Below are 27099 nucleotides of genomic sequence, written 5' to 3'. Positions count from 1 at the left end.
ATAGGTCAAAACTGACCCTTTCTGGATGTTACAGTAGTAACAAAATGATAAAATCATCAATAATAACAGAAATAATTAGCCTCAGGTTCAAACTGGTTTCTTTATTCCCATTTTAAAATAGTCAAAATAGCAACAGCTATTCATCATGGAGCTGTGCATGGTCCAGCTAAAGCACCACCACTTCTTGGACAGGATGTTGACTCTGTAGAGTCCGACATACTGGTCATACAGGTCCACTTCTCCCATGTGTGTGTTTGTAGTCCTGGATACACTTGAGCTGTCTGACCTTGTCCATGGTCCTCTTCTGTTTGTTCCACCTCTTCACCTCAGCATCACGTCCAAGATCTCTGCTAAGGTGCACCTAAGGAAAGGACAGCATACATGATTGATTTATATTTTGACTTATGTTATTGTGTGAATAATGCTTACATACAGAGGGGAATGTTTTTTTTTCTGTGTGCGTGTGTGTGTGTGTGTGTGTGTGTGTGTGTGTGTGTGTGTGTGTGTGTGTGTGTGTGTGTGTGTGTGTGTGTGTGTGTGTGTGTGTGGGTACTGGTTATGGTAAGTACTTGTGTGTCAGAAAAAGTGCACCTCCGACTGCACATCAACATTTTAACTATTAATTATGTCCACTCCTTGTTCCCTCCTCTCCATGATTCATCAAGCTGCCTCACTGCCATCTACGACTGACTGGAAATTGTTTGTTGTTGTTGTTGTTGTTAGCCTCAAGGGCAACATGCCGACTATAACTTGTAAGTCGCTTTGGACAAAAGCGTCTGCTAAATACATAAACATAAACTAGGTTTTTACTAGCTAGCTAAGAAGATTATGTAACATGTTCATGTACAAAAATCTTATACACACAGTCCTTGAATACCAGTGAATTTTCTAAGGAAGAGTATTCTAAGAGGACTAAAATGAGCCATTATACATCATTTTACAATTTTTAAGAAGTAAATTAAAAGCTGTTCTGCAGACGTTGTTTTCCTTTCGTCAGCGAAACCCTTTCTGCCCACTGGCTACTTTTGTTTCCACTCACAGAAATAAACTCATGAAGAAAAAAATATTCAGCCTAGGTTCAATTTTTGGTGGTAGCGTTACCCTAGAGACTTGAATAATTAAATAATTATAAGTGTGTTTTGTTGAAAAATCATAAGAAATGAATGAAAATTAGGATTATTTGCACCCACCATGTCTTCAGCCAGAAGGAGCAGGAAGCAGATGATGTCATGCAATAGGATGCACTTGGAAACATTTTTTTTATTGAAACATTTGTCTAAGTCGTCTACTAGCAAATAAGTGTTGCCAGTTGGGACAAATGCTGGCTTTTGCATCACCTTCATCACCCCCCTCTCCTTATTCTGCTCTGTTTACCAGTTCTGCTTTTCCCACAATCCACTGGTTACCTTTCCTATTCGTTTTCTCTCCCTTTTATTACATTTTATTCACAGCTTATTTTCTCATGTTAATTATGTGTTGTAATCATGTTTAATAATATTTTTGATCTTGAGAGGCACAATTTAAAAGATTGGTTTTCTTTCTTTCTTTCTTTCTTTCTTTCTTTCTTTCTTTCTTTCTTTCTTTCTTTCTTTCTTTCTTTCTTTCTTTCTTTCTTTCTTTCTTTCTTTCTTTCTTTCTACTAAATATTGAGTGCTGTACATGCTCATACTTGTTTATACTTGTCAGTTCATACTATAGAGTGTCATTTAAGCCTCCCACTGTCCTACCGGGTGAACCGTCCCCTCGGGTGTCCCTCTTAGCGGCGCCCCTGGCGACTTCTGCTCAGTAGTTTGCCTTTCAGACACAGAACCCGGCCGTCCATCCCACATGTGTGTCCCTCTGCTGGTAGCTTCTGATCACAACAGGTCAGAGAGAGCTGGACGGGAATGTCACTGGCTTGGTTAAATTAGCGTTTTCTAACAGTCATGATTCTAAACATTAATGGCCTGTTTGTGTGTGTTTGTTTCTTATGGTTAGGCAATGTGAAGATTGTTTGCCTTGTCATCTAACTTCCTGCTCTCCGCCTATTGACCGGTTCTTCTTTGTTATTTTTGTTTGTTTGTTGCAGTTCGGTCTCTTTGTGAGCCTTCCCTAGCGTTTCTGTTTGCCACCCTCTCTGCTTTTGTTGCTGCCCTTCTGTCTGTTTATTTGCTCTCAGTCTGTCAGCTTCTTGTTTACACATTTTTCCTGTTTCTGTGTCAGTGTTTCTCCAGCTGTCAGAGTTTCTCTCTTTCTGTAAGTCCCTTTGTCGTTTTCTCTCTTTCTCTTGCATCACCATTTATGTGGCCAATACAGTGGGATGCAAAAGTCTGGGCAGCCTTTTTGATCTTCGTGATTTTCCTGTATAAATCTTTGGTTGTTACGATAACACATTTCATTTAAGCATATCATATAGGACACACACACACACGGTGACGTTTGAGAAGTGAAACAAAGTTTTTAGGATTTACAAGGTATGCAATAATTGTTTAAACAAAATTAGGCAGATGCATAAATTTGAACTCAATGAACTCAATATTTAGTAGATCCTCCTTTTGCAGAAATAACAGCCTCTAAATGCTTCCTATAGCTTCTGATGAGAGTCTGGATTCTGGCTGATTGTATTTTGAAACATTCTTCAGGTTTAATGCCTTCTGAGCATGGACAGCTCTCTCTAACTCACACCACAGATGTTCAATAACATTCAGGTCTGGGGACTGAAAGGAACATTCCAGAACGTTCTACTTGTTCCTCTGCATGAACGCCTTAGCAGATGCTGAGCAGTGCTTAGGGTCGTTGTCTTGTAGAAAGATCCAGCCCAGGTGCAGCTTCAGCTTTGTCACTGATTCCTGGACATTGGTCTCCAGAATCTGCTGATATTTAGTGGAATCCATGCGTCCCTCAACTTTAACAAGATTCCCAGTCCCTGCACTGGTCACACAGCCCACAGCATGATGGAACCACCACCATGTTTTATTGTAGGTAGCAGGTGTTTTTCTTGGATTGCTGTTCTTACTCCTCCATGCATAACGCCCCCTTTTTATGCCCAAATAACTCAGTTTAGTTTCATCAGTCCACAGCACCTTATTCCAGAATGAAGCTGGCTTGTCCAGATGTGCTTTAGCGTACCTCAAGCAGCTCTGTTGGTGCTATGGGTGGAGAAAAGGCTTCCTCTGCATCACTCTCACATACAGCATCTCCTTGTGTAAAGTGCACCGAATAGTTGAACGATGCAGAGTGACTCCATCTGCAGCAAGATGATGTTGTAGGTCTTTGGTGCTGGTCTGTGGGTGACTCTGACCGTTCTCACCATTCTTCACTTCTGTTTATCTGAGATGTTTCTTGGTCTGCCACTTGGAGCCTTAACATGAACTGTGCTTGTGATCTTCCATTTACTCAATATGTTGCTAACTGTGGAAACAGACAGCTGAAATCTCTGAGACAGCTTTCTGGATCCTTCCCCTAAACCAGGGGTGGGGAACCCAGGTCCATCGAGGGCCACTATCCATCATATTTTAGTTTCAACTCTGCTTCAACACACCTGATTTCAATCAGCAGGTGATTAACAGGCTTCTGCAGAGCTTGATGAGCTGCTGAACAGGTGAATCAACCATGGAGTCTTAAGTGTTGGAGCAAAGACATGCAGGATACCAGCCCTCGAGGACCAGGGTTCCCCACTCCTGTCCTAAACCATGATGGTGTCAGGTCTTTGTTTTCAGCTCATGTGAGGGTTGTTCCGAGACCCCATGTTGCTTCTCTTCAGAGGATGTTCGCAGAGGAGGGAAACTTACAATCGGCCCCTTAAATACTCTTTCTATTACCTGAATTGACCTGTACATGGAGGTCAAAGGTCAAAGAGCACATCAAACCAACTTTGAGTTCCAATAATTATTTCTAAAGGCTTTGGAATCAATAAAATAATAACAACGCCCAGATGTATGCATCTGCCTAATTGTGTTTAATCCTCCCAGATTGGTAATGGGGTCAGATGGGGTCCAGGTGCTGTTTTATTTTTTTATTTATATTTCTTCTTAGGAGTGCACCACTTCACCGTTGCCAAGGGTATCAACCATGTTAACCACCCCCTGTCATGGAGGGGTCATCTGATAGGACAGTGTAAATGATTGTTGCACACTTTCTGTAAGTCCTGTAACTTTGTTTCACTTCTCAAATATTACTGTGTGTGTTTCCTATCTGATATATTTAACATGATTTTTTTGTAACAACCTACAATTTACTGAGGAAAATCAGGAAGATTAATAGGACCGCCCAAACCATTGCATCCCACTCTAAATATAATTAGGTGTATGCATTTATGTCCACGTGTGTTTGCTTTGATAGTGCGCATGAGCATGGCTGAGTGTGCTGGTGTTTGTTTTGCAGCTTCCGTGCTCGCGTGCGGGTTCTGTATGTCTGAATTATCTCTCTTTCTGTTTCAGGTCCAAATGTGTTTTTGCTGATTTGACCGTTCTCTGTGCTCTGTAACAGCAGATATTGGGAAGCACCTTCAATATCTCAAGACTAACTAATTTACATTGTGGATCATTGACTTCCCTTAACATCTAGAGTAGCAGAAGAATGCATACTTACTTTTAACATGTGTTGTCTCACATTTCTGCATTAATCCACCCATGTCATGTTTGTCACATTTAAGAATCTTCTGATAACATGTGAATGTGTCTCAGGTCCCTTCAGAAGACTGGGGAGGTGGATACAGTGGTAGTGGAGCAGTGGACAGCGGAGGGGAGATTCCCTGTCGCCGAATGCGCAGTGGCAGCTACATCAAGGCCATGGGTGATGATGACAGCGCCGAATCAGAAACTAGCCCTAAAGCTTCCCCTAAGTCTACTCTTGTTGCCCAGAGAGACGCCTTCAGACGATCCATCAGCATGGATCAAAGGTTAGAAGGTCACAAACTCACTGGTTATGTCACCGCTGAAAAAAGATCGCTCATGGTTTGAAAACCAGTCAAGGTGCAGTTGTTGAAACAGTCTAGACCAGGGGTGTCAAACATGCGGCCCGCGGGCCAGATCCGGCCTGCAAGCGGGTTAAGTCCGGCCCGCGAGATGGTTGTGTAAACTTTATTTTCATACTTTACAATGTAGAGTGAAAATAAACTTATGTTTGTGAGGAAGTTTTCTCTGTAATGAGTATAAATAAAACAAAGCTGCGCTCAAGGCTCTCACAAGAACTTGAATCCCATCCTGAAGTTGGCCGCCACTCAGGATGTGACTTCTGATATTGATGTGCTGGTGAAAGCTAAACGATGTAAAGTAAAATGAGTCAAATATACTTTAAGTGCTGCATGAAACTGATCTAGCCATGTGATCTGTAAGCTCTTTGAATCACTAAGGAATGTTTTTTTATTTGTTGATTTTTTATTTTTTTCAAAATTTCAAGTACACTTCAGGTGTTGTACTTGTACTATTCTGATACACTGTCCTCAGGCTCCAGCCTTGTTTTATATTGATTGTATTAAAACAAAGAAAACAATCTGAAGTTGTTTGTAATTTACCGGTCCGGCCCACTTGGGACTAGATTTCCCTCAATGTGGCCCCTGAGCTAAAATGAGTTTGACACCCCTGATAGACAAAACAACATGTGAGGATTAAGCAGGTGAAACTGATGTTATGGTGGTTTGATACAAGAATAACAAATAATTGGAAGATTAACAATCTAAAAAAAATCAGTATGGAATATTTTACATAATTAGAAGGTCTGTGGATTTGTTCTTACATATCAGGGAAATGACTTCAGAGATGAGTGCAGGAGACAGCCAATCGCCATACTCATCTCTATATGGCTAGAGTCATCACTTACACCTAACCAATAAAAAGCACAGACCCAAGCCTTCCCCTCTCAAAGCTGTAAATATTTATATCAGAATCAGAGGGGTTTTATTCCCATATGTGCAAGAATCACAACATTCAGAAATTGCTGTGGTACTTGGTGCAAGAAAGGAGAAATGATAAGTAAAATTAGAATGAATAAATAAACACAATGAAATGATAATAATATTGGGAGGCAATCATTAGAGAGGCAGCTACTTTATACAAGTCAGTGTAGGCACTGGTCAGAGTGGATCAGTTCAGGTAAAACAACACAGAAAGAGAGACAACATTCTTTTATGCAGCGCCTCACAAGAGAAAATCACGAGGCGCTTCACAAAAACAAAAAAAACAAAGCATAAAAAAGATTTAAAACATGATTAGAAATATGTTTCAAATGAGAAAAAAACTACAATTGTGATTAAAAATGTAAGGAAAGAGAGAAAGAAAATAAATAGGAAAGTGGAAAATCAGTGGATCCATGGAAAGGCGGAATAAGAGCAGAATAAGGAGAGGGTGGTGATGAAGGTCACACCAAAGCTTGAACAGGTGAGTTTTCAGCTGCTTTTAAAACGAGTCCACTAGGGCTGCAGCTATCGAATATTTTTGTAATCGAGTACTCTATCGAATCTTTTATCGATTAATCGAGTACTCTAATAAATTACCCTTTTATGTTTTTAAACCCCTATGTCAAATAGCATGTTATAAAATATGAAAGACCTCTTAAAATGAGCAATTCTTCAAGTTTTATTCAAAATTTGTTTTCAAAACTTCAGCATTTCAACTTTACTTCACAGTAAACAAATGCCTGTGCAAAAAATAAGTATACGACCTGAGCCGATTTTCCCCTCGTGTGAGAATCTAAAAACTAGGAGGATAACTGTTGAAGAGGCGCTGCGAGCGGCTGCGGCCCAAACAGCACCAGAACCGCTCACGGCACATGCGCAAACATGGCTCTCCAGCTATTTCCCTTTTAACACACGTCCGTTTTCATTTCTACACTTTTTTTAACACACAATAACAAGGATTGTCGAAAGCATGTTTGTCATGGTTATGTCAAATTATACTGATCACACAACATTTATTTGCTTTCTTTCGTTTTCCTCATAAATACCTGCATCCTTGTAAGGTTTGGGCCCAGACAGAGCCTCTGCCTTGTCACTCACTCAGGATGTTATCAGCTGTTTGTCAACAGAAGAAAACACAAGAGTCCAGGATGTTACAGAGCTCTGACTTTTTATCCTTTTTTTTTATGCAAACAATCCATGACATTGAGGCATGGATTCCCCTTAACAAGCAATCAACCAACACCAGTGCTGAATCCACCCTTTTAAAGCTAACTTAGAACCAACCATTATGACATGGGCAGGGCAAACAATCAGCTTGAAATCCTGCAATCAATAAAGTACATCTCAACAAAATATGTCAAACAATCTATTTACATATTTACCTCCTACCTTAACTCAAAAGAACAAAAACAACAACAACTGCACTTAAACAAACACAAGATAACCTCCTCTCCCCCCTCTCTCTTGAGTCATTTAGTTGCTTCCTCATTAGAGCTGATTAAGCACACCAGGAACTGATCATGGCTGCCTATGGGCGCGCTTCCATGGCAACACTTAAACAAATGACCTCAGAAGGAAAGGAGTGATGATCACCAATAAATCAAGTTAACTTAAAGTAATTTATAGATTACCAAGCTTATTTGACCTAACACACACACACACATACACACACACACACACACACACACACACACACACACACACACACAAACACAGAAATACAGGATTAAACAGAAACACGAGACATAACCATTAGTGAGGAGATAAATCCCTCACAGTCCTCCTGCAGCAATCCCGAGGGACGACCAACATCAATAGCAACACAATAAAAAGTCAGACGTGTTGTGTAAAAACTGCTATTTTTAGCACATTTTTAGGTTCGACGTGTCCGCTTGCAGAAGAGACATTTACATGTGGATGTTTCCTGGTCAGGTGCTGCATAGGGTTGGGTACCGAATTCTGTACTTTTTAAGGTACCGACCGAATTCCATAGAGCTCCGGGAGTTGACGTCACTTTTCCCAGCATGCAACAGTTCAAATCGAAACGGCGCCATATTGGCATGCAGAAGCCGGCAGCTGGACTATTTGTTATTGTCCAAAAACTCAATCAAACGGGAAATATGGTTGATTCCTGTTGTGCCCCAGGATGCAGAACAGACGCGGACGACATAAGGAATGAGCCATCTACAGGATTCCCCAAGATCCGGAGTGCCGCAAACGTTGGATCAAACAATTGTAATAAAACGCGCTAGTGACCGGGCGAAAATGAAACTGTGGGATCCCGAGAGTAAAGGATTTCGCTTATGCAGCGACCACTTCATATCAGGTACTTAAACCAACGTTTCCTCAACTGTGTATGGCATTTATTTTAAATGCTTTTATTACGATTCTTAGTGGGCTTCCTAAACTTATTTTGGCGTGGCTTTTTCTGTCTTATTACTCATAGCAACAAGTAAACATCACGTAAAACGTTTCCTCGTGAGTTCTGCGTGCTGCCGTTTCCGTGTTTTATGATCACAGCAATTAACCGGCTAAGCTGTATTTAATGTTTAAGCAATGGTTGATCAATTGTCAGATCACACACCGAGACTACTTACGTGTAAATCTGTTATTTGTCCGTCCATCCATCCATTTTCATCCGCGTATCCGGAGTCGGGTTGCGGGGGCAGTAGCATGACTTCCCTCTCCCCAGCCGCCGGAGCCAGCTCCTCCGGGTAAATCCCAAGGGGTTCCCCGGTCAGGTCCGGTGTTGTGCCGGTAAGAAGCCCGCTCCGACAGCTTCTGGCGTCGGAGCGGGCAGTAGAGTCGAGAGTCCCAGACCTTCTCCCCAGCTCCTCCGGCCGGGGGGATCCCAAGGGGTTCCCCCGGCCAGGTCCGGTGTTGTGCCGGTAAGAAGTCCGCTCCGACATCTTCTGGCGTTTTTAAAAAGTATCCCAGGGGCACGGTAAGGGTCGGAGATGTTTAGTCTATTTAATTTCTGACTATATAAAACGATTTCTTCTGTTTTAAAGTGTGAAGTAAACTCCGACGAAGTAAAATCCAAGCGGATCCCGTTCATGTTCATGGTTACATCCGTGTTTGTTTACCTTTTTTGCATGCCAAAATGGCGTCCACTAACTGAGAGTCACGTGGGGTCCGGAGCTCTATAGTACCGACCGAACACCGATTCACTTCATTTGAAACGGTGCCTCGTTTCGGTACCCGTCCTTCACAACGAGAACTTGCCTAGACAGCTGCGCATGCGCAAGAGCGTTATGTCGTCGGTCGCTGAGAGCCAGTTGTAAACAGAGCAGCATGGTAGAAAGAACGCACGCTAAAGCTTGGGTCCACTTCACTAAATGTGATGGGTAACTGGGTGATGATGAAACCAGCGACAACGATCTAAGTGAGACATCCTCATCTTAATCTGCTCCGGTAGGTAAATAAAATGTAAGATAACGTTAGCTTGATTTGTTAGCTTCCGTTTCGCTAATGGTGCATTCGCTTTCTCCTCGGAACTCCGAAATTCCGACAAGAAGAACATGAACGCACTCTAAAGTTTGGCTTCACTTTACTAAATGTGACGGGTGACTGGGTGAAGATGAAACCAGTGACAACGATTTAAGTGTGAGGCATCATCGTTTTAATCTGCTCCAGCAGCTAAATGAACTGTTTAAGCTAACGTAGCTTGATATGTTAGCTTCCATTGGCCCCATTGTTATCAGCTAATGGTGCGTTCGCTTTCTCCTCGGAAATTCTAACTTCCCAGTAGGAAAAATCAATTGAAAAATGATGGCAAAAGGAATGAAGATACACAGTAAATTTAGTTCACAGTAAAGATGTTTGCTTCAGTTTAATTATCAGCTTATAAAACTACAAGGACGATGTTAAAATACAAACAGTTGTATGTTATTTATCGTGATATTTATCAAATATGGTTATAAATTGAGAAAAATATATATTTAATAATAAAAGAAAATTAAAATATTAAACACTCAAAAGTATCGAAAATTGGTACCGTTAAGTACCGGTATCGATTCAAATGTCAAAGGTACCCATCCCTAGTGCTGCAGCATGGAGGATGTGGTGTTGTGGTAGGCTAGATCCATTTTACAGTATTTACACTGGACTACGTTTTCCGCCTTATGAAGAGAAAAATGGTCCCACACCTTTGACATTTTCTGTCTTCTTCGCACTCCTCCGAGGTCCACATTGTCCGCCATGGCTTAAGAGAAAGTTAAGTTATATTCGCTACTTGCGTGTGCATTCAGTGCAGTGTGTATGTACGTCACTTATTTTGGTCCGGGTGAAACATGACCCCGGGCGATTGCAAAACCAAGAATTAATTAAACATGAATTAAACGAATCCTCGAGGCAGAGAATTTGACTTGAGGCTTTTTTGTACTCAAATTTTTCAAGGTACTCGAGGAAGCGTTTCAGCCCTAGAGTCCACTGATCTCAGCCTCAGGGGGAGAGAGGTCCAGAGTCTGGGGGCCACAGCAGCAGATGATCTGTCACCTTTGGTCTTTAGCCTGGACAGGGTCAGTTGACTTAAACAAAGCAACTGAAGTGAGCAGTTCTACTGACAGAACTGCACGCCTCAATGTCCTGGAGGTGTACAGATCCTGTTTAGAGGAGAGTTTGCAGCCAGTGACCTTCTCAGCAGAGCACACACCATACTGCAGCCTCTTCATATCCCTCATGGTGGCTACAGCGTACCACACGGGGATTGAAGAAGTGAGGATGGACTCAATTACTGTGGTGAAGAACTGCCTCATCGACTCTACTGGACTCTACTTCGGCTGCCTCAGGAAGTACATCCTCTGCTGGGCCTTTTTTTTCTTTTGGAGGTGATGGTGGTGCCCAGGAAGCAACATGAGTCCACCATCATGATTGGAGTGTCAGACAGGATTATGGGGGGTGGGGGGGGGGGGGGGTGGGATGGGGCTGTGTGCTTCCTAAAGTCCACAAATACCTCTGCTGTCTTCTGTGTGTTTAGCACCAGGTTGTCGTGGCTGCACCAGGACCCCAGCCGGTCCACCTCCATTCTGTAGGCAGACCCATCCCTGTCCGAGATGAGCCGGTGACGGTGGTGTCATCTGCAAACCCAATTCTGTGTAACACGTGAATCAAAACACTAGAAGAAAGCTGCACAAAGACAGATGAACATTGAAACATCTAGATCATCATTAATTACCTTATTTGAGTCTGCTGCATACCACACACTCACACACAGTTTTTAACAATCAGCTGTAAATAAAAGATTCAAGACACAGGGCCCCCGCAAACAAACTGATCTCTCTCTCTCTCTCTCTCTCTCTCTCTCTCTCTCTCTCTCTCTCTCTCTCTCTCTCTCTCTTTCTCTCTCTCTCTCTCTCTCTCTCTCTCTCTCTCTTTCTCTCACACACACACACACACACCTCAGAGGCACACAGGAACGTGATGGTTTGGGAGAAAAGCAAAACTTCAAATAAAGTCAGCTATTTACGGAATAAAACAAATCAAAAGTAGATAAATGAAAATGCCCACCTTTCTTTTCTCTCCAACTTGTGAGACCCCAAACTTATACTTTTGAAACCTTCACATACAAACAGACATGAACACAGGACTATGGTTCTTAACCCAGTTAAAGTCATTTCTACAATCTCCTTAGATGCTTTCTCTTCTTGATGCATGCCAGTGATCTGACCCTTCTGAAACAGACTAACATATTTTCCACGACCACCAGGTGTGACTTTCCACATGGTTGTTTGAGAAATGAGAAGCAACTCACTGCAGCAGTTTGGATTAAATAACTTGTTTCCAGCTGAAAGACAATCACCCATGCAGTAATTATCCATTAACCCTCTGGAGGCAGGCGTTGCAGATTAGCAACGTTAAAACCTACCTACCTGGTTACTCTACATACGTATTTCATGAGCATTTTTTAACTCAGAAGAACCCCTGAAGGACTTAGTTGTTCCTCCTTTTATCAAAACTTATTTTGAGCCTGAGATAGATAAGAGGCTTGTACATTTTTTGCTTAGTTAAATCCAGGTGGTGACTATGTTATTTTCTGCTGGACAGTGTATATATAGTAAAAAGAATTGGTCCAAACACTGGACCCTGTGGTACTCCACATGTAACCCTAGAGTACAAAGAAGATTTCGCATGAGAAATCTGTCAGACCGATAAGAAAAATCAGCCTAGAGCTGTCAGTTCCTTTGGTCCCTACATGTTTGCGCCTTTTAAGACAATAACGTGAATAATGACTGTGTCAAAAGCAGCACAGATATCCAACAAGGCCAGAACAGAAACAGGATCCTTAACTGAGAATATCATTAGTGACTTTACTGATGTGGTTTCAGTGATTTAATCATCAAAAGTTTAACAAATAAAGGCTTGAAATATTTAACTTTGCATGTATGGAGTCCATGCCATTTATTAGTTTCACCTTTTAAGTTGAATTACTGAATAAAATTAACATTTGCACCATATTCTGAATTTTCAACTTTGACCTGTACTAACTCTGTTTTCATATTTTTGTTGAAACTGCTCCTGTATCAGTTAGACTTTTTTGCAACAGTTTTTTGTGTTAGCCTATAAAAATAAACACTGACCTGGAAACAGGGTGAAAAATTAGCTACCCATTATTCTAATTCATTACCAACAACGAGGCAATCCTCACAGAACATTATTAGCCAGTCTTCAAAGGTGAGGATCCTCCACACTACGTTTACTCCCACAATTCTTTGCTGTTCATGCATTATTACATATAAATATATACAATAATGTGAAATATTGTGAGGTTTCCCATTTAATTCTACTTCTGACCATTGAACGGTGATAATTATTCCAACATCTGAATGATGTTGGATAAAATTCACATTGGGATCTGGATATTTTGCATTTTTGCTCCCATTTGAGAGAGTTATGTATTTTCATAACCCTGAAAGACTCAAGCTGATGCGAGCATTAAACATGACCCATAAAAGTCATGTGACTGTTATTATTAACCAGTGGACTGTATTTTCCAACATTCTAACATAATTATAACAAACTAAATGGGTCTCACGGCCAGAGCGCAGCAGCACGTCAGAAGGTTGGTTTCTTGTTGTTGTACTCTCCACTGATGCTTATGTTTCTGTTGATTCCAGGTACTCGTGTAAGCAGTGCCCAGATTCTTACCCCAACAGCAGAACTGCCCCGAAAACCCACGCTCGCTCTCGCAGTTACACTCGCTCTTTGACCAGCTCACAGGTATTAAATTACGTCATGTCTGTGCATGAATTAGATGGAGCTTTGGGTCTCTGAAAGTGTGTTTCTAAATTATAAATGAATGCCATTCCTTTTGTTAACAGCTTATTGACATGTTATGAGAAATCAAGTTTTAGACGAGTCTAAAATAGTGGTGCAGTTGGTAGCACTGTGTCGTGCAGCAAAAAGGTTGCAGGTTAAAATCCAGGCTGCAGCGTGTGCGTGGGGTTTGCTTGTTCTCCCCATGCATACTTGGGTTTTCAACAGGTGCTCCGGGTTCCTCCCACTGAGCAAAATCCAAATTGTTAGGTCATCTGACTGCATCAAAAAGTGCATTTGTTACATATCTGGTTGGAATTTATTGCTTTGGATGAAAGTGTCTGCAAAACAAATAAATATAAACCTAATATTTGAACAGCATGAACGGCTGTGAAATGATGAAGATTGGAGTTGCACAATGGCACAGTCGGAAGCATTGCTGCCTTGCAGCAAGAAATTCCTGGATTAATTCCTAGCTGGTGGCCTTTCTGTGTGGAATGATTTCCCTGTAGGTGCTCCGGTTTCCTCGCAGAGACTAAAAACATGTATGTCAGGTTATCCGCTCACTCTACATTTTGCTCTAGGAATGTGGGTGAATGCCGCCTCAACAACAGAAGCACTGAACAGGGCCCATTCGGACTCCATGTGCCCCGCCTCCCCAGGAATGTTTTGGAAGTTCTGTCAGAGGTGGGTATTGAGGCTCCTTCTGACAGGAAACTCTTCCAGACATTCCCAGCAGACTCTCACAATATGTTTGGTCTGACCGGCATCCTCCCCCACCATCAGAGCCAACTCGCCACCAGGTAGTGGTCAGTTGACAGCTCCGCCCCTCTCTTCACCCACGTGTCCAAGACATGCAGCTGCAGATCAGATGAGATGACAACAAAGTCGATCATCGAGCTGCGGTCTAAGGTATCCTGATGCCAAGAGCACACATGGACACCTTTGTGTCTGAACATGGTGTTCATTGTGGTAAGTCCGTGACGAGCACAGAGGTCCAATTACAAAACACCGCTCGGATTCAGATCGGGGGGGGGGGGTGTCGTTCCTCCCAGCTACACCTCTTCAGGTCTCACTGCCGTTGTACGTGAGCGTTAAAGTCCCCCAGCAGAACGCGGGAGTTACTGGAAGGATCGCTCTCCAGCACCCCCCCCCCCCCCCCCAAGATCTCCAAAAAGGGTGGGTAGTCTCAACTGTAGTTTGATGCATAAGCACAGACCGCAGTCAGGACCCATCCCCCCACATGTGGGCGAAGGGAGGCTACCCTTTCGTTCACCAGAGTAAACAACCAACGTACAGTCCCACCCCTGCTCAGCTCCTCTCAGTGGGAGCAACTCCAGAGTGGTAGAGTGTCCAGCCCCTCTCAAGGAAACTGGTTCCGGAGCCAGAGCCAATCATCGAGGTGAGTCTGACTATATCTAGTCGGAACCTCTCAACATCACACACCAACTCAGGCTCCTCCACCAGCAGAGAGGTGACATACCACGTACCAAGAGCCAGCTTCTGTAGCTGAGGATCAGACCGCCAAGGTCCCCGCCCTCGACTACCACCCGTCACACACTGCACCCGACCTCTTTGGTTCCTCCCATGAGTGGTGAGTCCATAGGGAGACCCATGTTGTCTCTTCGGGCTGTGCCCGCACGGGCTCCATGGGTGGAAAGCCCGGCCACCAGGTGCTCTCCAACGTGCCCCACCTCCAGGCCTGGCTCCAGAGGGAGCCCCCGGTGACCCACATCCAGGCGAGGGAAAACGGTTTCCATGTATATTTTTCTTCATAAGGGGTCTTTCCTGTTTCTCTTGATTGTTGCTTATTTTGTACTTTTTTCGACACACATCTTCTCTTAATTTTCTCAAACAGAAGTGCTTGGAGCACTCAAGCCATCTGGAAAAGGTTGGCCATGAGTTTTGGTATTGATATCTCTAAAATGTTTTAAGATATACAATGTAACAATGCATTTTTAGTGGGGAAGGCCTTACTTTAAAGTCATGGTTGTCATAGTAACCAAGTGGATGGAGCCTAAGGCCTAATTTATACTTCTCCATCAGCCACATATCTGGTTCATGATAGTCTACTATTGTATTTACGCCATTTTAATGTATTTCAAGGACTTTTAACACAAACAAATTTGTCCCTCATTCTCCTCTTCCTCTTTCTGTGACCGACACCTCTAAACCCACATTTCTCGTCATTTCTGTCCACAAATAAAACACTTGCTGTGTATCTTTGTACTCCTTGAGTCGTGGGCGAATAAAATTTCGTATTGTCTGACTTCTCCGCGAAGCATTATTCAATCTGCCCCATGTCCCCTGCAAGGTATCTTTTTATTTTTTGTAGGGGCAATGGCCATTGACATTATATATTGACAATGGCGGTGCTGTTGACGAATTTACAGGAAGTGGCGTTTTGACCGATCCCAGGCTTGCGGTCTCCATCACTTTTGATGGATAGTTGAGAATTGGGGCATGTCTCTGTCACCCTCTGTGAGCCTGTCGGAGAGCCCTTGTGCTGATGCATAACGGCGTTGCGTGTCTCCATACCAACGCAGACAGAGAAGTATAAATTAGGCTTAACTTCAAAGGCACTGTTGTCATGGTAACCAAGAAATCATCATTTAAACAGCATTTCTGCTACAAATGCAACATGTCTAGTTATTTATAGTTTTTAGAAATGAATACGTTCAAAATGGCCTAAAAATCTGGTTAAAGATGTGATATTTAGCCATGCTTTTGTTTAACACACCTTTACCTCCCGATGTTGAGCTGGGAGACACGCTGAACCACCAGTTTGAGGCTGTTTGTGAAACTGTGTTCGGGGAGGTGGAGTCCCAGGCTGTGGAGGCTCTGGACCTTCCCGGTGTGTTCCGCACTCGCAGCCACAGCTACATCCGTGCAATCCAGGCTGGCTGCTCGCAGGATGACGACTGCCTCTCCGTCTTCTCCATGTCGGGCCCCCAGGGCACCATCAAGAGCGGGGCCGGTGAGTAGCATGGTCCACCAGCAGGCTGCATGTGTGTCAGAACAATGTACGATGGAGGGCACACTGGGTGAGGAGGGTCGATGACAACCTGTCAGTTTGGTTTGTTACACAAAGCTATACTCCTGCCTTCTACACAGCTGCATGTCATGTGCGGTGTCTGCACCTGTTTTAGATTTCATCCTCACAGCCTTCTTTGCTTTGCCGATCCCTTTTCCTGTGATGATCTGACCTTTCACCCCAGATTTCTCCTCCTATGCATTTGTGTATGTTCGCCAGCACAACACATTCTCACACCCTAAGCGTCAAAACATGACGCATGTGACCAAACGTCAAAATATGACGATCAGGGTGCCTCAGTGCGTCGGGAGAGGGCGCGCAGGGGCACGCAGGGGCACGTGTCACCGCAGGGATACGTGCCCGGCGCCCGTGGTGACAAGGACATTTCACCTCGAACCTCCAGCAATTTAACCTTCCCCTCACCCCCATCCTAACCTTAACTCAGTCATTTTCAATTAAGCTTTGCATGCGCAAGCTGGTTAAGGTTAGAATGGGGATGAGGGGAAGGTTAAGTAGGTCACAATTCGGTCAAACGTCCGTCTCACCGCGGGCGTCGGATACCGACGCTCTGGGACACCCTGATCGTCTTTTTCGACGCTTAGGGTGTGAGAATGTGTTGGCCATCAGCACAGGCGTATGTGTTATTGCCCATGCTTCTTCTTCACCTCTGTTTCTTCTCTTTGTGTCTCAACTCCCTCCCTTGTGTGACTGAAGGTTTCTCGGTTACAGTAATAGGTACAGCAACACTCATGGTTATGGTGATAGCTCAGCGTGCTGTCCTGCTTTTGTCTCACTCTATTTCTCTTCTTCTAACCCTCTCATCACATCTCCTGATGAGTTTATGCTAATGCAGCCATATAATCTCCAAGCCCTTCACTAGAAAATCCCTTTATGTGCTTATTTTGTTCCTACTCGGTGTGTGTTGGAAGGTGCCACTAAATTCCTAGATTTCTGCAAATGCTTGTTGAATTTTTTGAAGATTCTGCAAAGAAGCATTTACAGAAATCCCAGCAACAATGTGCTTACTGACAGTGTTGGGAGTAATGCGGTACAAATGTAATTAATTACCATGATGCATTGATTTTTGCAGTAATGTGGTAATGTAAGGCATTACAGGGAAAGAAAATGGTAATATTTACTCGGTACAATTGTCAGTAACACGGTAATTACAATGCATTTTTGAACCCAGAATCAAGATGTGGGTTTCCTAAAAATTCAAATTGCGGGAAGCCTGTAAAAAGATCCAGTATCCACATATATGACGTCATTTATGGACTCAGCTTTGCGGGCATTCTATGAGCAGAGAGGACGCAGCGGTAATGACTCAAATACTCCAGCTGCGTCCTGCGCGCGGCCGCTGTTATATTCACAAAATCACTCCACCAAAACAAAGTAATTCGATTACTATTGTTTATATCAGCCCATATTCTCTGGTACTTCATGTACTTTTCAGCTGAGTTCATAATCTGTGCGCCGGTGATTTCTACTCATTGCTGCTGGAGCGCAGTACATATTAAGCTTTTTATTTATTTTTTTGGCGTTCGGTAGATCCCTTTGGCTGATTAGTTAGAAAGTAGGAAATCTAGTAAACAGTTGTTCTGGAAGACAGAGAAAACATGCAGCATGCAGGAAGGTTAGAGAGAGAAAGGTCAGGAAATCATTCAAATAAAATCAAGAAAACAAAACAAAGTGCTTGAAAAGAAAAAACAAGTAGGGAGATTTATCCCCAATACACATTTTTTACCAGTGAAAAGCAATAATATATAAGCATTTAATATTTATACATGAGATAGAATCAGATCACCCCAGAAGTCACTCCCACATCCAGGGCCGTATCAAGGCATTTGGGGACCAAGGCAAATATAGGCTTAGAGCCCCCACCACCCCACTCCCTGCTCAGTTAATATAAGATGGCAGCGTGCTGAGAGTACAGATTGTTGTTGCTTTTATTTAATAAACAATCATTTTAAAGCACTGTTATTATATCTGACTGTTTTTAACAGCAACCCTAGCTCAGACACCACATCACCTTCCACATATATGTCATGAGCTCACTGAGCGTCACATTACCAGATTCATATTGAAGTCGTATTGGTGAAAGTAACTTAAAGTAATGCAAAAGTAGTGTAATGCCTTACATTTTAAAATCAGTAATATTGTAATGTAATGAATTACTTTAAAATGAGGGTAACAAGTAATAAATAATGCATTACAGTTTTGAAGTAACTTGCCCAACACTGCTTACTGACATGATGTTTGCACACAGGAGGTCACAGCTTCAGATAGAATCCTTACTGTCCTCCAGAGATTGGGTTAAAGAGAAGATGGCTCAGTTTGTTTTCAACAGACTGTTTCATGTTCGTGTTCATTAGAGGTTTTCTTTTGTCACTGTTGAACTTTTTATATTAAAGCTTTAATAAGCAGAGTTTTAACAAAGCGAGGCCACATTAAAGTCAGGTTCATAACTCTGTGTCACGTTTTGCACCAGCCTGATTCATTAAATGTTCTTGATGTTCCCTCTCCACCTTCCTGTGCTGGTTCTCCTTTCGTTGCTCTTTTACTCCCTGTTACGTTCTTCTTTCAGCCTGTTCTTTTTGTAAGTACCCCCCTTCCTGTGGGCATAATTTACTTTTAACTGTCTTATGCAACTCTGTCTTTTTTCTCTCTCTTCCTTCGCTTCAGTCTTTCCTTATCGTAAAGGTGCTCCTCCCCCACTCCCACCTCGCATGTCAAAGTCTTCTCTCTCGGTGCGAGCCCAGAGCAGTACTGAGTCCACCCAGGATGCCTACTTCCAAGGCAGTGGACAGATGGCTCCGGGCTCAGGCCCCGGGCGTCCCAAGCAGCACAGTAACTCAGTGGACTTGGGCAGCGCAGATGGGCTCTCAGGTCGGACCTCCAGTAGAGGCTACTACACGGCCAGTGGACCTGGTCATTCCCGCCAGCACAGCAACTCTGCAGAGAGCCTGGATGGAGTCAGGGGCTCAAGGGAGGTGGTGCCCTATTATGGGGGCCCAGGGATGGGTGTGAGGGCCAAACACAGCTGCTCAGCTGACAGCCTGCTGGACGGTCTGCCAAGACCAGTGAGGGAAAGGGACAGTAGGGTGGGGGGCAGTCTGGGGAAGTCATCCTCTCTTCCTCAGAACAGCATAGTACTAAATAAAGTGGGGGGGCAGGATGACGGACGTGGCGGCAGGAAGTGGACACCTTCCATCGCTGTGCAGGTGAGATTTATTTCATAAACATCAATCTGTCTCTCTGTGATTTATTAGAATAGTCTAGTTAGGACCTTCATGGAACACCAGCTATATGGCCATGTCGATGGACTACACAGAACACAAAGAACTATGATAATACTATTCTGCTCTCATATTTTACTAGGCAGTTAACCGTCATCTCATGTGGAAAACACACACAAAAGGTTCGGTAAAATGTATGTGAATGTAATTGTTCTGTGTTGTTTACAACCCAGTAGATGGTACTTGTACATTTTTAGTTGTCTTCTACATCTGAAAATAGAGAAAGTTTAAAACAGATTTATAAGTGCTGGTCAATAAATTAGAATATCATGACAATCAAAAAGTGAAACTTGTATGTTAAATTCATTCGTTACACACAGATCGGTGCATTTCAAATGAGTATTTCTTTTAAATTGGATGATTTTAACTGACTAATGAAAATCACAAATTCAGTATCTCCGATTATTAGAATATTAAGGGATATGCAAAAAAGGAATTTCAGAAATGTTTGTTAACTGAAAAGTATGAGCGTGTGCAGCACTCAGTGTTTAGTTTGGGCTCCTTCGGCCTGGATTACTGCAGCGATGCAGCGCGGCGTGGAGTCCATCAGTCTGTGGCGCTGCTCAGGTCTTCTGAGAGCCCATGTTGCTCTGATGGTGTTCCTCTTCTGAACTGCTGGGTCTGGCGAATTGCACCTTCTTCTTCACAATACCCCGCAGATATCACTCATCCACTTTTGCACCAAAAACCATTGCATTGTATGTAAAGACAGCGGTTCTTTCATCTTTTCTTAGTTCGCAGACATAGCAAAACACCAGTGTGGCAAATCCTCTTGATTCTAGTTTCTTTTCTTATCTTCAGTCTGACTTTGTGTTGCTGCTTTTCTGTCCCAGGTGGACAGCTCAGAGTCTCTGTCAGACTCGGACACGGAGGGAAAGGCCCTTACAGAGGTGCACTCTGTAGGAATCCAGGTGGAAGATGAGAAAAGGTACAAAAACGAAGAGCATCGCGATTCTGACCTGTAGAAAAGTAATCATCCACACAACTTCATGCCAACTTGAATTGTTTTGCTTGGCATTTAAAGTTTCTGTCATCAAAGGCACAAGCTGCAAACTCAGAGAAGTGTTTGTTTATTTGCTATTTTCTCTTTCCTCCAAAATATGTATCTTCATCAAGAACTGTTGGCCTTTGCGCAGTAATTTATGTGAATAATTAGAATTTATATTCTTCGTTCCTGTGCGCCCAACAGTGCAGCCGCGCACGGCTGATTTGTCTTCTTGATTTTATTAATTTATTTAACATTTCATCAAGCATCACAGCTTGAACTCAGAGGGGGGAAAAAAGCATCATTCCTCTCTGTTAGTGAGTGTAACCATGACGACAGCAAACCATGCACCCAACTTCCCCTAATTATAGCCAGAATTTTTGTAGGTCAGATTTTACATGCATGCATGTGAATAGTCCCAGACAATGATAAGTGTCTGAGTACACCCTTCCTCGCCCGGGGGTGGGGGGGGGGGGGTTAAGTCTGGGCCACACCAATAAGGGGATGGTGGGGTACAAACTTGCACCAGTTCAAACACTCATCAGTGAGCACGCTGACATGACATTTCCACAAACTGAAGATTTACCACAACTAGGCAAGGTGTGACATCACAGTCCTAATTATACTGGGAGGCCTTTATGAGGCGAAAAATTAAATATCAGCCTGCGTGTGACTGGGTGGATCTGAACCTGGCGTGCCTCTGTGCGTCTGCAGGCGTGCTCGTTTCAAGCGCTCCAACAGCGTGACGGCGAGTGTTCAGGCCGACCTGGATCCTGAGGGCTTCCCGGGGCGCAGCATCTCTGTGCCAATGCAAGATAAAAGTCTCCAGTTCGGCTGCTCCTTCCAACGGCACTCCTCTGAGCCCGAGTCTGCGAGCCAGTACACAGAGTGCCATCGAACAGTCCACACTCAGGGCCAGTGGGCCTACAGAGAGGTGGGTTTTCACCTTAGAGCTGGGTCTGGATCATTAGGAAGTACAACACATGCCATGCATCTTACGTGCAACTTTACACTCATTTTTTGCTAAAAGTGAAGTACATCAGAAAGATGTTATGAACGTGATGCGACATTAAACCAGCTAGAAAACATCTGGAGATGTCCTCTGAGTGAGCAAGGCTGAAGAAACGCTGCAAAGATCTAAACAAAGTCTGCAACTCACATCCAACGAGTTTATTCTTTGTTTTCTTGCTAGGGTCTTCATTTGATTGTATTTGAAATTAATTAGAATAAAATAGAAAAAAAAAGGTATTCTGTTCAATCTGCTGCAAAAACAAATGGATCCTTATGTGATCTCAGGACCTAATCCAGGGTGGCTACACCACAGAGACCTGCCCAGTGGACTCAAAGCCCCACCAGCCCCCCCACTTGCCTCCTCGTGCCCATTCTCCTTTACCCGTTACCTCCGAGCGAGCTTGGATGGCCACACCATCCATAGAGGGCCCTAGGAGCCTACCTGACTCTGGCCGGACCTCCCCCTGCATGAGGGATGGGGAGTTCTTCCTCCGCCTGCTGCAGACAGAGGTGGAGAGGATGGAGGGGTGGTGCCAGAACATGGAGAGAGAGGCAGAAGAGAATGAACTTCCTGAGGAGGGTAAGGTTCAAATGAGCATTACAGTTAAATATGTTAATCTGATCATTATTGGATGTCTATAAGTACACAGCATGTCTCCTTCCAGTGCTTCAGCTCATTCGAAATGTGGTTGGCAGTGCCCAAATTCTCATGTCCCAAAAAGTTCAGCAGTTCTTCCGTCTCTGCCAGCAAAGTGTGGTGCGTATGCACATGCAACATGACAACACACACTTCTTATCGTGCGCGGCTTCTTATTTCACAACAGATGTGCTTGTCTGCAAACATTCAGCTGTGCAAATCGCTGAAGCCTCTTTGCCTTGCTGTCCTCTCAGGACCCCACTGCCTACCCCCTGCCAACGCCACAGGACCTGGCATCTTTCTGGGATCTGCTCCAGCTCAACATAGAGGACGTGAGGGTCAAATTTCAGGACCTCCAGAGGCTCAAGGACTCTGGTTGGAGGCTCCCACCTGAAAAGAAGGTGAGAGGCCTGCTGGTCCAAGCAGCCCTGGTTTCCCTTCAGCATTTGCCTCGGGCTAAGATGGCGGTGTGTAGACGAGTGGCTCAGACGGCGGTGCCCTCTAAGCGTTCGCTGGCCGTAGAAACACAAAACAGCAAGAGGAGCTGAACTCAACAACGCCACAGGACCGCAGGGTTTTAAGTGACAACATTTAGTTTCATTTGAGTTATTATTTATTCTTGTTTCATTTACTTATTTCTTGAGTTCTGGAAAGACGACGACAACCTGCTAGCTTTTTTTTTTTGCAGAGTTTACTTTAGCTACTGATTGCCTGGATAAATCCCAATGGCACGCTAACTATTGTTTCTCTTTTCTTTCTTTTTCACTTTACCTCTGTTCCACCCATTTCATTTCCTATTGTCACCCAAATCCACACACACACACAAACACACACACACACACACACACACACACACACACACACACACACACACACTTTTGTTGTCTGTTCAATTATTTTGTGACTCCCCTGTTGCTTGCTATGTTTGTCTCTGCCTAAATTGATCATTTCCTTTTATTTTGCTTGGGGAATTTTTTAAACCACTTTCAAAATCCATCTCTTTCACCACCCGACATGATAACTCCACCGTCCATCTGCATCCTATGTCTCTGTCCCACTGCCGACGGGCTAGGAGGAAAAGAAGCTTCCTCCTCCCTTACCAAAGAAGCCCATGGGTGGGGTGAGCGGCAGCCTCCGAGCTGATAGTGCGGGAGACGGGGTTGTTGGAAGTGGAGGAAGTGGGCCGGGAGGCCTGGTGGTGCCACGCATCGGAGGCCACACCCTTCCAATCAGAGAAAAATCTCTTGAACTCGGAGACCGCCAAAGGACAGAGGCTAGGAGGAGGCTACTGCAGAAGCGTACTGCGTCCTTCAGGCAGAACTCAGCCACGGAGAGCGCCGACAGCATCGAGATCTACATCCCCGAGGCTCAGACTCGTCTCTGAACACCAGACTGATGTGTCACCCTCTCCTGTGACCTCTGGATCTCCTGCGAGTTATTTCTGTTTTCAAGCTACACCCCCCAACACCACCATTTTGCATCACACTTACTACACAAGCAATGACAGCCATTTTAGTGTCTTGAAATTCAAACGCTTTACCAACATGGCCTAGACCTTCAACAGTCCCTAGAGGAAGAGATTTTTACTTCTTGATCTCTGAATTTCTTTTTTATAACCCTTTTGGCTGACGTGGTGACAAACAGTCCACTTTTGTAACAGTAGTCAGCGGAGGTTCACGTCGTAGCATGCCTGAGCGTGTTCACTTAGCACATAAAGGGCTTAACAGGCACAAGACCTCAAACGGACCCTCCCGGGGTGGATCCCTAATGCCATTTAAACCAACACTGACTCGGTTTGTAGGCTTTCTGGTTCACCACGTATCCGTAACCTTCACTGATGCTCTATTCCCTCACAGTGAGGGAGATCAACTCCTGAGGATCGGAAGCCCACCGAGCGCTTGTACCTTACACTCAGGTGCCATCTAGCAACACGGGCACTGGAGCACAAAGCTGGTTGTGTCTCATTCGTTTTGTCCTATCGGCTGCTCTCTGCTTCCAGCAGCGAGGCTCTTCCAATGTTCTGCTGTTGTGAAGAGCGCACACAAGCACCGTGTAGCATCACAGCTTAGTGCGTCACATGAAAAATGGATGAAAGTAGAGCTCCTTATGTCGTCTCCATGGAGCTCCCAAAGTACACAGGAGAGGTTTGTGGGAGTTTTTAGGTGGGGTGGAACTTATTCTGGTGGCTTTCTAGACTTACTTGACTTTTCACTGTGAGAGTAAAGCACCACCAAGTGGTGCAATGAGGATGCGTCGTGACAACAGCCATGACAGAAGATGGGTTTCTTTACTTTTTTATTTGAATTACAGAGCTTTATGTTCTTTTGGACTCTGCTTGAATGGATGTTTACACTGCACTGATGAACGAAGGACGGATTTTGTTGGTCAAATGGTTAGCATCTCTCCAACATCCTCCCAGTCAGCAAGGATCCCAACAAAAGGGTTGTTTCAACAAAAACTTCATATATTTGATCGTTTTGTAGAAAATAAGTAACATTTAAGATGAGTTCAGCTATTTTTGTTTGTTGTGATACATTTTCCTTCCTCTTAATTTACATCCTGACACTATTTGGAGTGTTTTTACAGTTTGGAGTTTCAAACGAGTTTCTGAATGAGTCTTGTTTGCAAGGTTAACGTCAAAGGAGGAGGTTTTATTATGGTAATTCATATGGCTTTTGACTTGTGTGTGAATGAATATGAAGCTCAGTTAATCCTCCAAGAGTCCAAATCTTCTTTTTGCAGGAGAGAAAAAGAACAAAACATGAGAGCTTTTAAGCATGACTTTGTTTCTTTTGGTTTGTTTTTGAGTGGAAGATGTTTGCAAAAACGTGATATTTTATTGGGAGATGTATATTTTATAATATAATCTACATTTCTAGATGAGTAGAGATTATTCAGTACAGTATATGTACAAAAATCATATATCAAATGTGAAATACTGTTCTATTATTATGATAGATTATAGCATTGTGTTATCCCACAGCTACGTGGCATATCCAGACCCAGTACATGTGAAAATGGATTTCAACTGCTGTCATCTTGAATTTGTGAGTCAGGTTCACAGGGTATAACTAGCACAGTTAGCCATGTATGATCCTTTTTGGCCTCCTAAATATCCGTCTGTGGTTCTCACAACCTGTACTGCTGTAGCCCACCACCCACCCAACCCCATTATCCCTCTTTAGAAGCAACTACATGTGCCTAACCAGCTATATGTGGAGGTTTCCTTTGAACACGGTTTACACTTTAGATATAATATAAGGATATGTAAATAGGAAGGTATGAAATCTTGCTGAGAATATGGTTAAAGACAAAGTTTATATTGTACTTAATCTCCCTCACATTAACTTGCAATACACACCCAAGACTGGCACGTTCTCTCCGTGTTATTGCTGCATGTTTTCTGACGGCAGCCTCTGGAAAATTTAGCTAAGTCTCATTTTTGATCGAAACAAGCAAAGGAGATTTTGTAGCCTTCAATTATTTTTGTGATCGAAAAAAGAAAAACAAATTACCAGAATTTTACAACAGTTATTATGAAGAGTCACTTGTTTGTACAATTATATCCTTTTTGGAGACGATGCTACTGGCATCCTTGGAAATTACGATTGATGTTTTTTGCTTTTGAACTTCTAGGGATGATTTTAACAAACTTCTTGTAAAACAAGCTGCCCCGGCAGTGAGACATGAAGGGCATCATGTTTAATTCATCTGCATCAGCGCGAGCTGCAGAGCAGCCTTTTCCCCATTACCCCTGTGTCTCCTCTACCGCCAAGCTTGACAACATCTACGCGGTGTTCATCGCGGCCCTCATCAAACGAAGCACAAAGAAACTGCTTTACTACTGTGTCGCCACTGTGAAGGACTCTTGACTCCACCCTTTCGATCCTCAGTCCTGCATACGACGGCAAGGTCTTTCAACCACAAGCTTCCCTTGAGCGCCTCCAGGAATCAACGGCTTTTGTTGGATTTCTAACCACAGAAGAAGCTTCTTCATATCTGGTGACTTTTTCCTGTAATCCTTACAAGTTGAGGTGTGAGCCAGCAGCCTTGCCTTGAAACAGGTCCACTGCAATTACTGTTTTGTTATGGTTGTGATTTATTTTTCTCCAGTATTGTGTATAAGTTGTTACATATCTGAACAGTTTGAACTTCAGTTCCTGAGCACCCATGAAACTTAGCAGACAGACCACCATCTGCCATTTCTGCTCATTCTAGAAGTGCAAAAACCCTGTGTAAAAAGACAAATCAACTCTTAAGTACCTCAGTTTCCAGCAGCAATAGGCATGTTTCCACTTCCGGAACTTCGTGGTAAATTTACAGGAACTTCCTGGCATCTCACTGGGCCGGCAGAATGGCCATTGTCCGGGCCAGTTTCAGGAAGTTTCGGAGTAAAAGGGGTAGGGACTTGGAATGGCCCGGTGGAGTAGCTGAGTGGAACGTTTGGTTAACTCTCGCCGATTGGTTGTAACCCAGTAGGAAATGACATCAACAGAACAACCGGCATTGGAAGTTTCTTGTGAAACTGAATGGAATAAAAATAAGCACAGCTAGAGCAGTTTTAAAATCGCCATTACTAAACTTCCAACACCGAAAAACCCTGCAGAATTCCACCACAACTACATCATTCATGGGGCTTGTTGTCAAAGAGCACCATGAAAAACAGAGCTTCTTCTGGTCATTGAACGCCACATTTTAAATAATCCGAATGGATTAAACTTTAATGGATTAAACGTTAATGCTATTGTGGACACTTTTCGGCACTGATGACATCACTCACTGCCGAAGCCGTCTGCTGACATCTTAGTAAAGTCCTGAAAGGGATGGAGACAACAGCTGAGAGGACCGGTACATCTTATCTCCTAGTCAGTTTACCCGTTCTAGATTTCACACTGAAGTTCCTATGATGAAAACACACCTATGTTTCCTGTCCCATCCCAGGCCTCTGTCCTCAGGGGATTCTCTAGCACCACTACAAAACCCTGAAAACACAGGGCTGGATTCGGC

The 27099-nt window shown here is 43.6% G+C and overlaps 1 protein-coding gene across 2 annotated transcripts in view; it reads left to right on the top strand.

Moving 5' to 3' along the window:
- dlgap3 (discs, large (Drosophila) homolog-associated protein 3) overlaps nucleotides 1-24667 on the top strand; it is a 219827-nt gene extending 195160 nt beyond the window's left edge. The window contains exons 4-13 of one of the 2 annotated variants that reach the window (XM_054744733.2): nucleotides 4665-4879; nucleotides 12991-13093; nucleotides 15947-16106; nucleotides 18846-19384; nucleotides 20293-20387; nucleotides 21159-21378; nucleotides 21741-22035; nucleotides 22121-22212; nucleotides 22347-22493; nucleotides 23165-24667. In XM_054744733.2, coding sequence (XP_054600708.2) covers nucleotides 4665-4879; nucleotides 12991-13093; nucleotides 15947-16106; nucleotides 18846-19384; nucleotides 20293-20387; nucleotides 21159-21378; nucleotides 21741-22035; nucleotides 22121-22212; nucleotides 22347-22493; nucleotides 23165-23476 — 2178 coding nt within the window. In that variant the 3' untranslated portion in view covers nucleotides 23477-24667. Of the gene's footprint in view, nucleotides 1-4664; nucleotides 4880-12990; nucleotides 13094-15889; nucleotides 16107-18845; nucleotides 19385-20292; nucleotides 20388-21158; nucleotides 21379-21740; nucleotides 22036-22120; nucleotides 22213-22346; nucleotides 22494-23164 lie in introns of both variants that reach the window. The other variant, XM_054744729.2, reaches the window with a different exon arrangement.
- The last annotated feature ends 2432 nt before the right edge of the window (nucleotides 24668-27099 follow it).

This window comes from Nothobranchius furzeri, chromosome 11 (genome assembly GCF_043380555.1).
Source record: "Nothobranchius furzeri strain GRZ-AD chromosome 11, NfurGRZ-RIMD1, whole genome shotgun sequence".
NCBI classification, from domain to species: Eukaryota; Metazoa; Chordata; class Actinopteri; order Cyprinodontiformes; family Nothobranchiidae; genus Nothobranchius; species Nothobranchius furzeri.
Note: the sequence above shows the minus strand (reverse complement) of the source record. Positions and strands in the feature narration are given on the sequence as shown.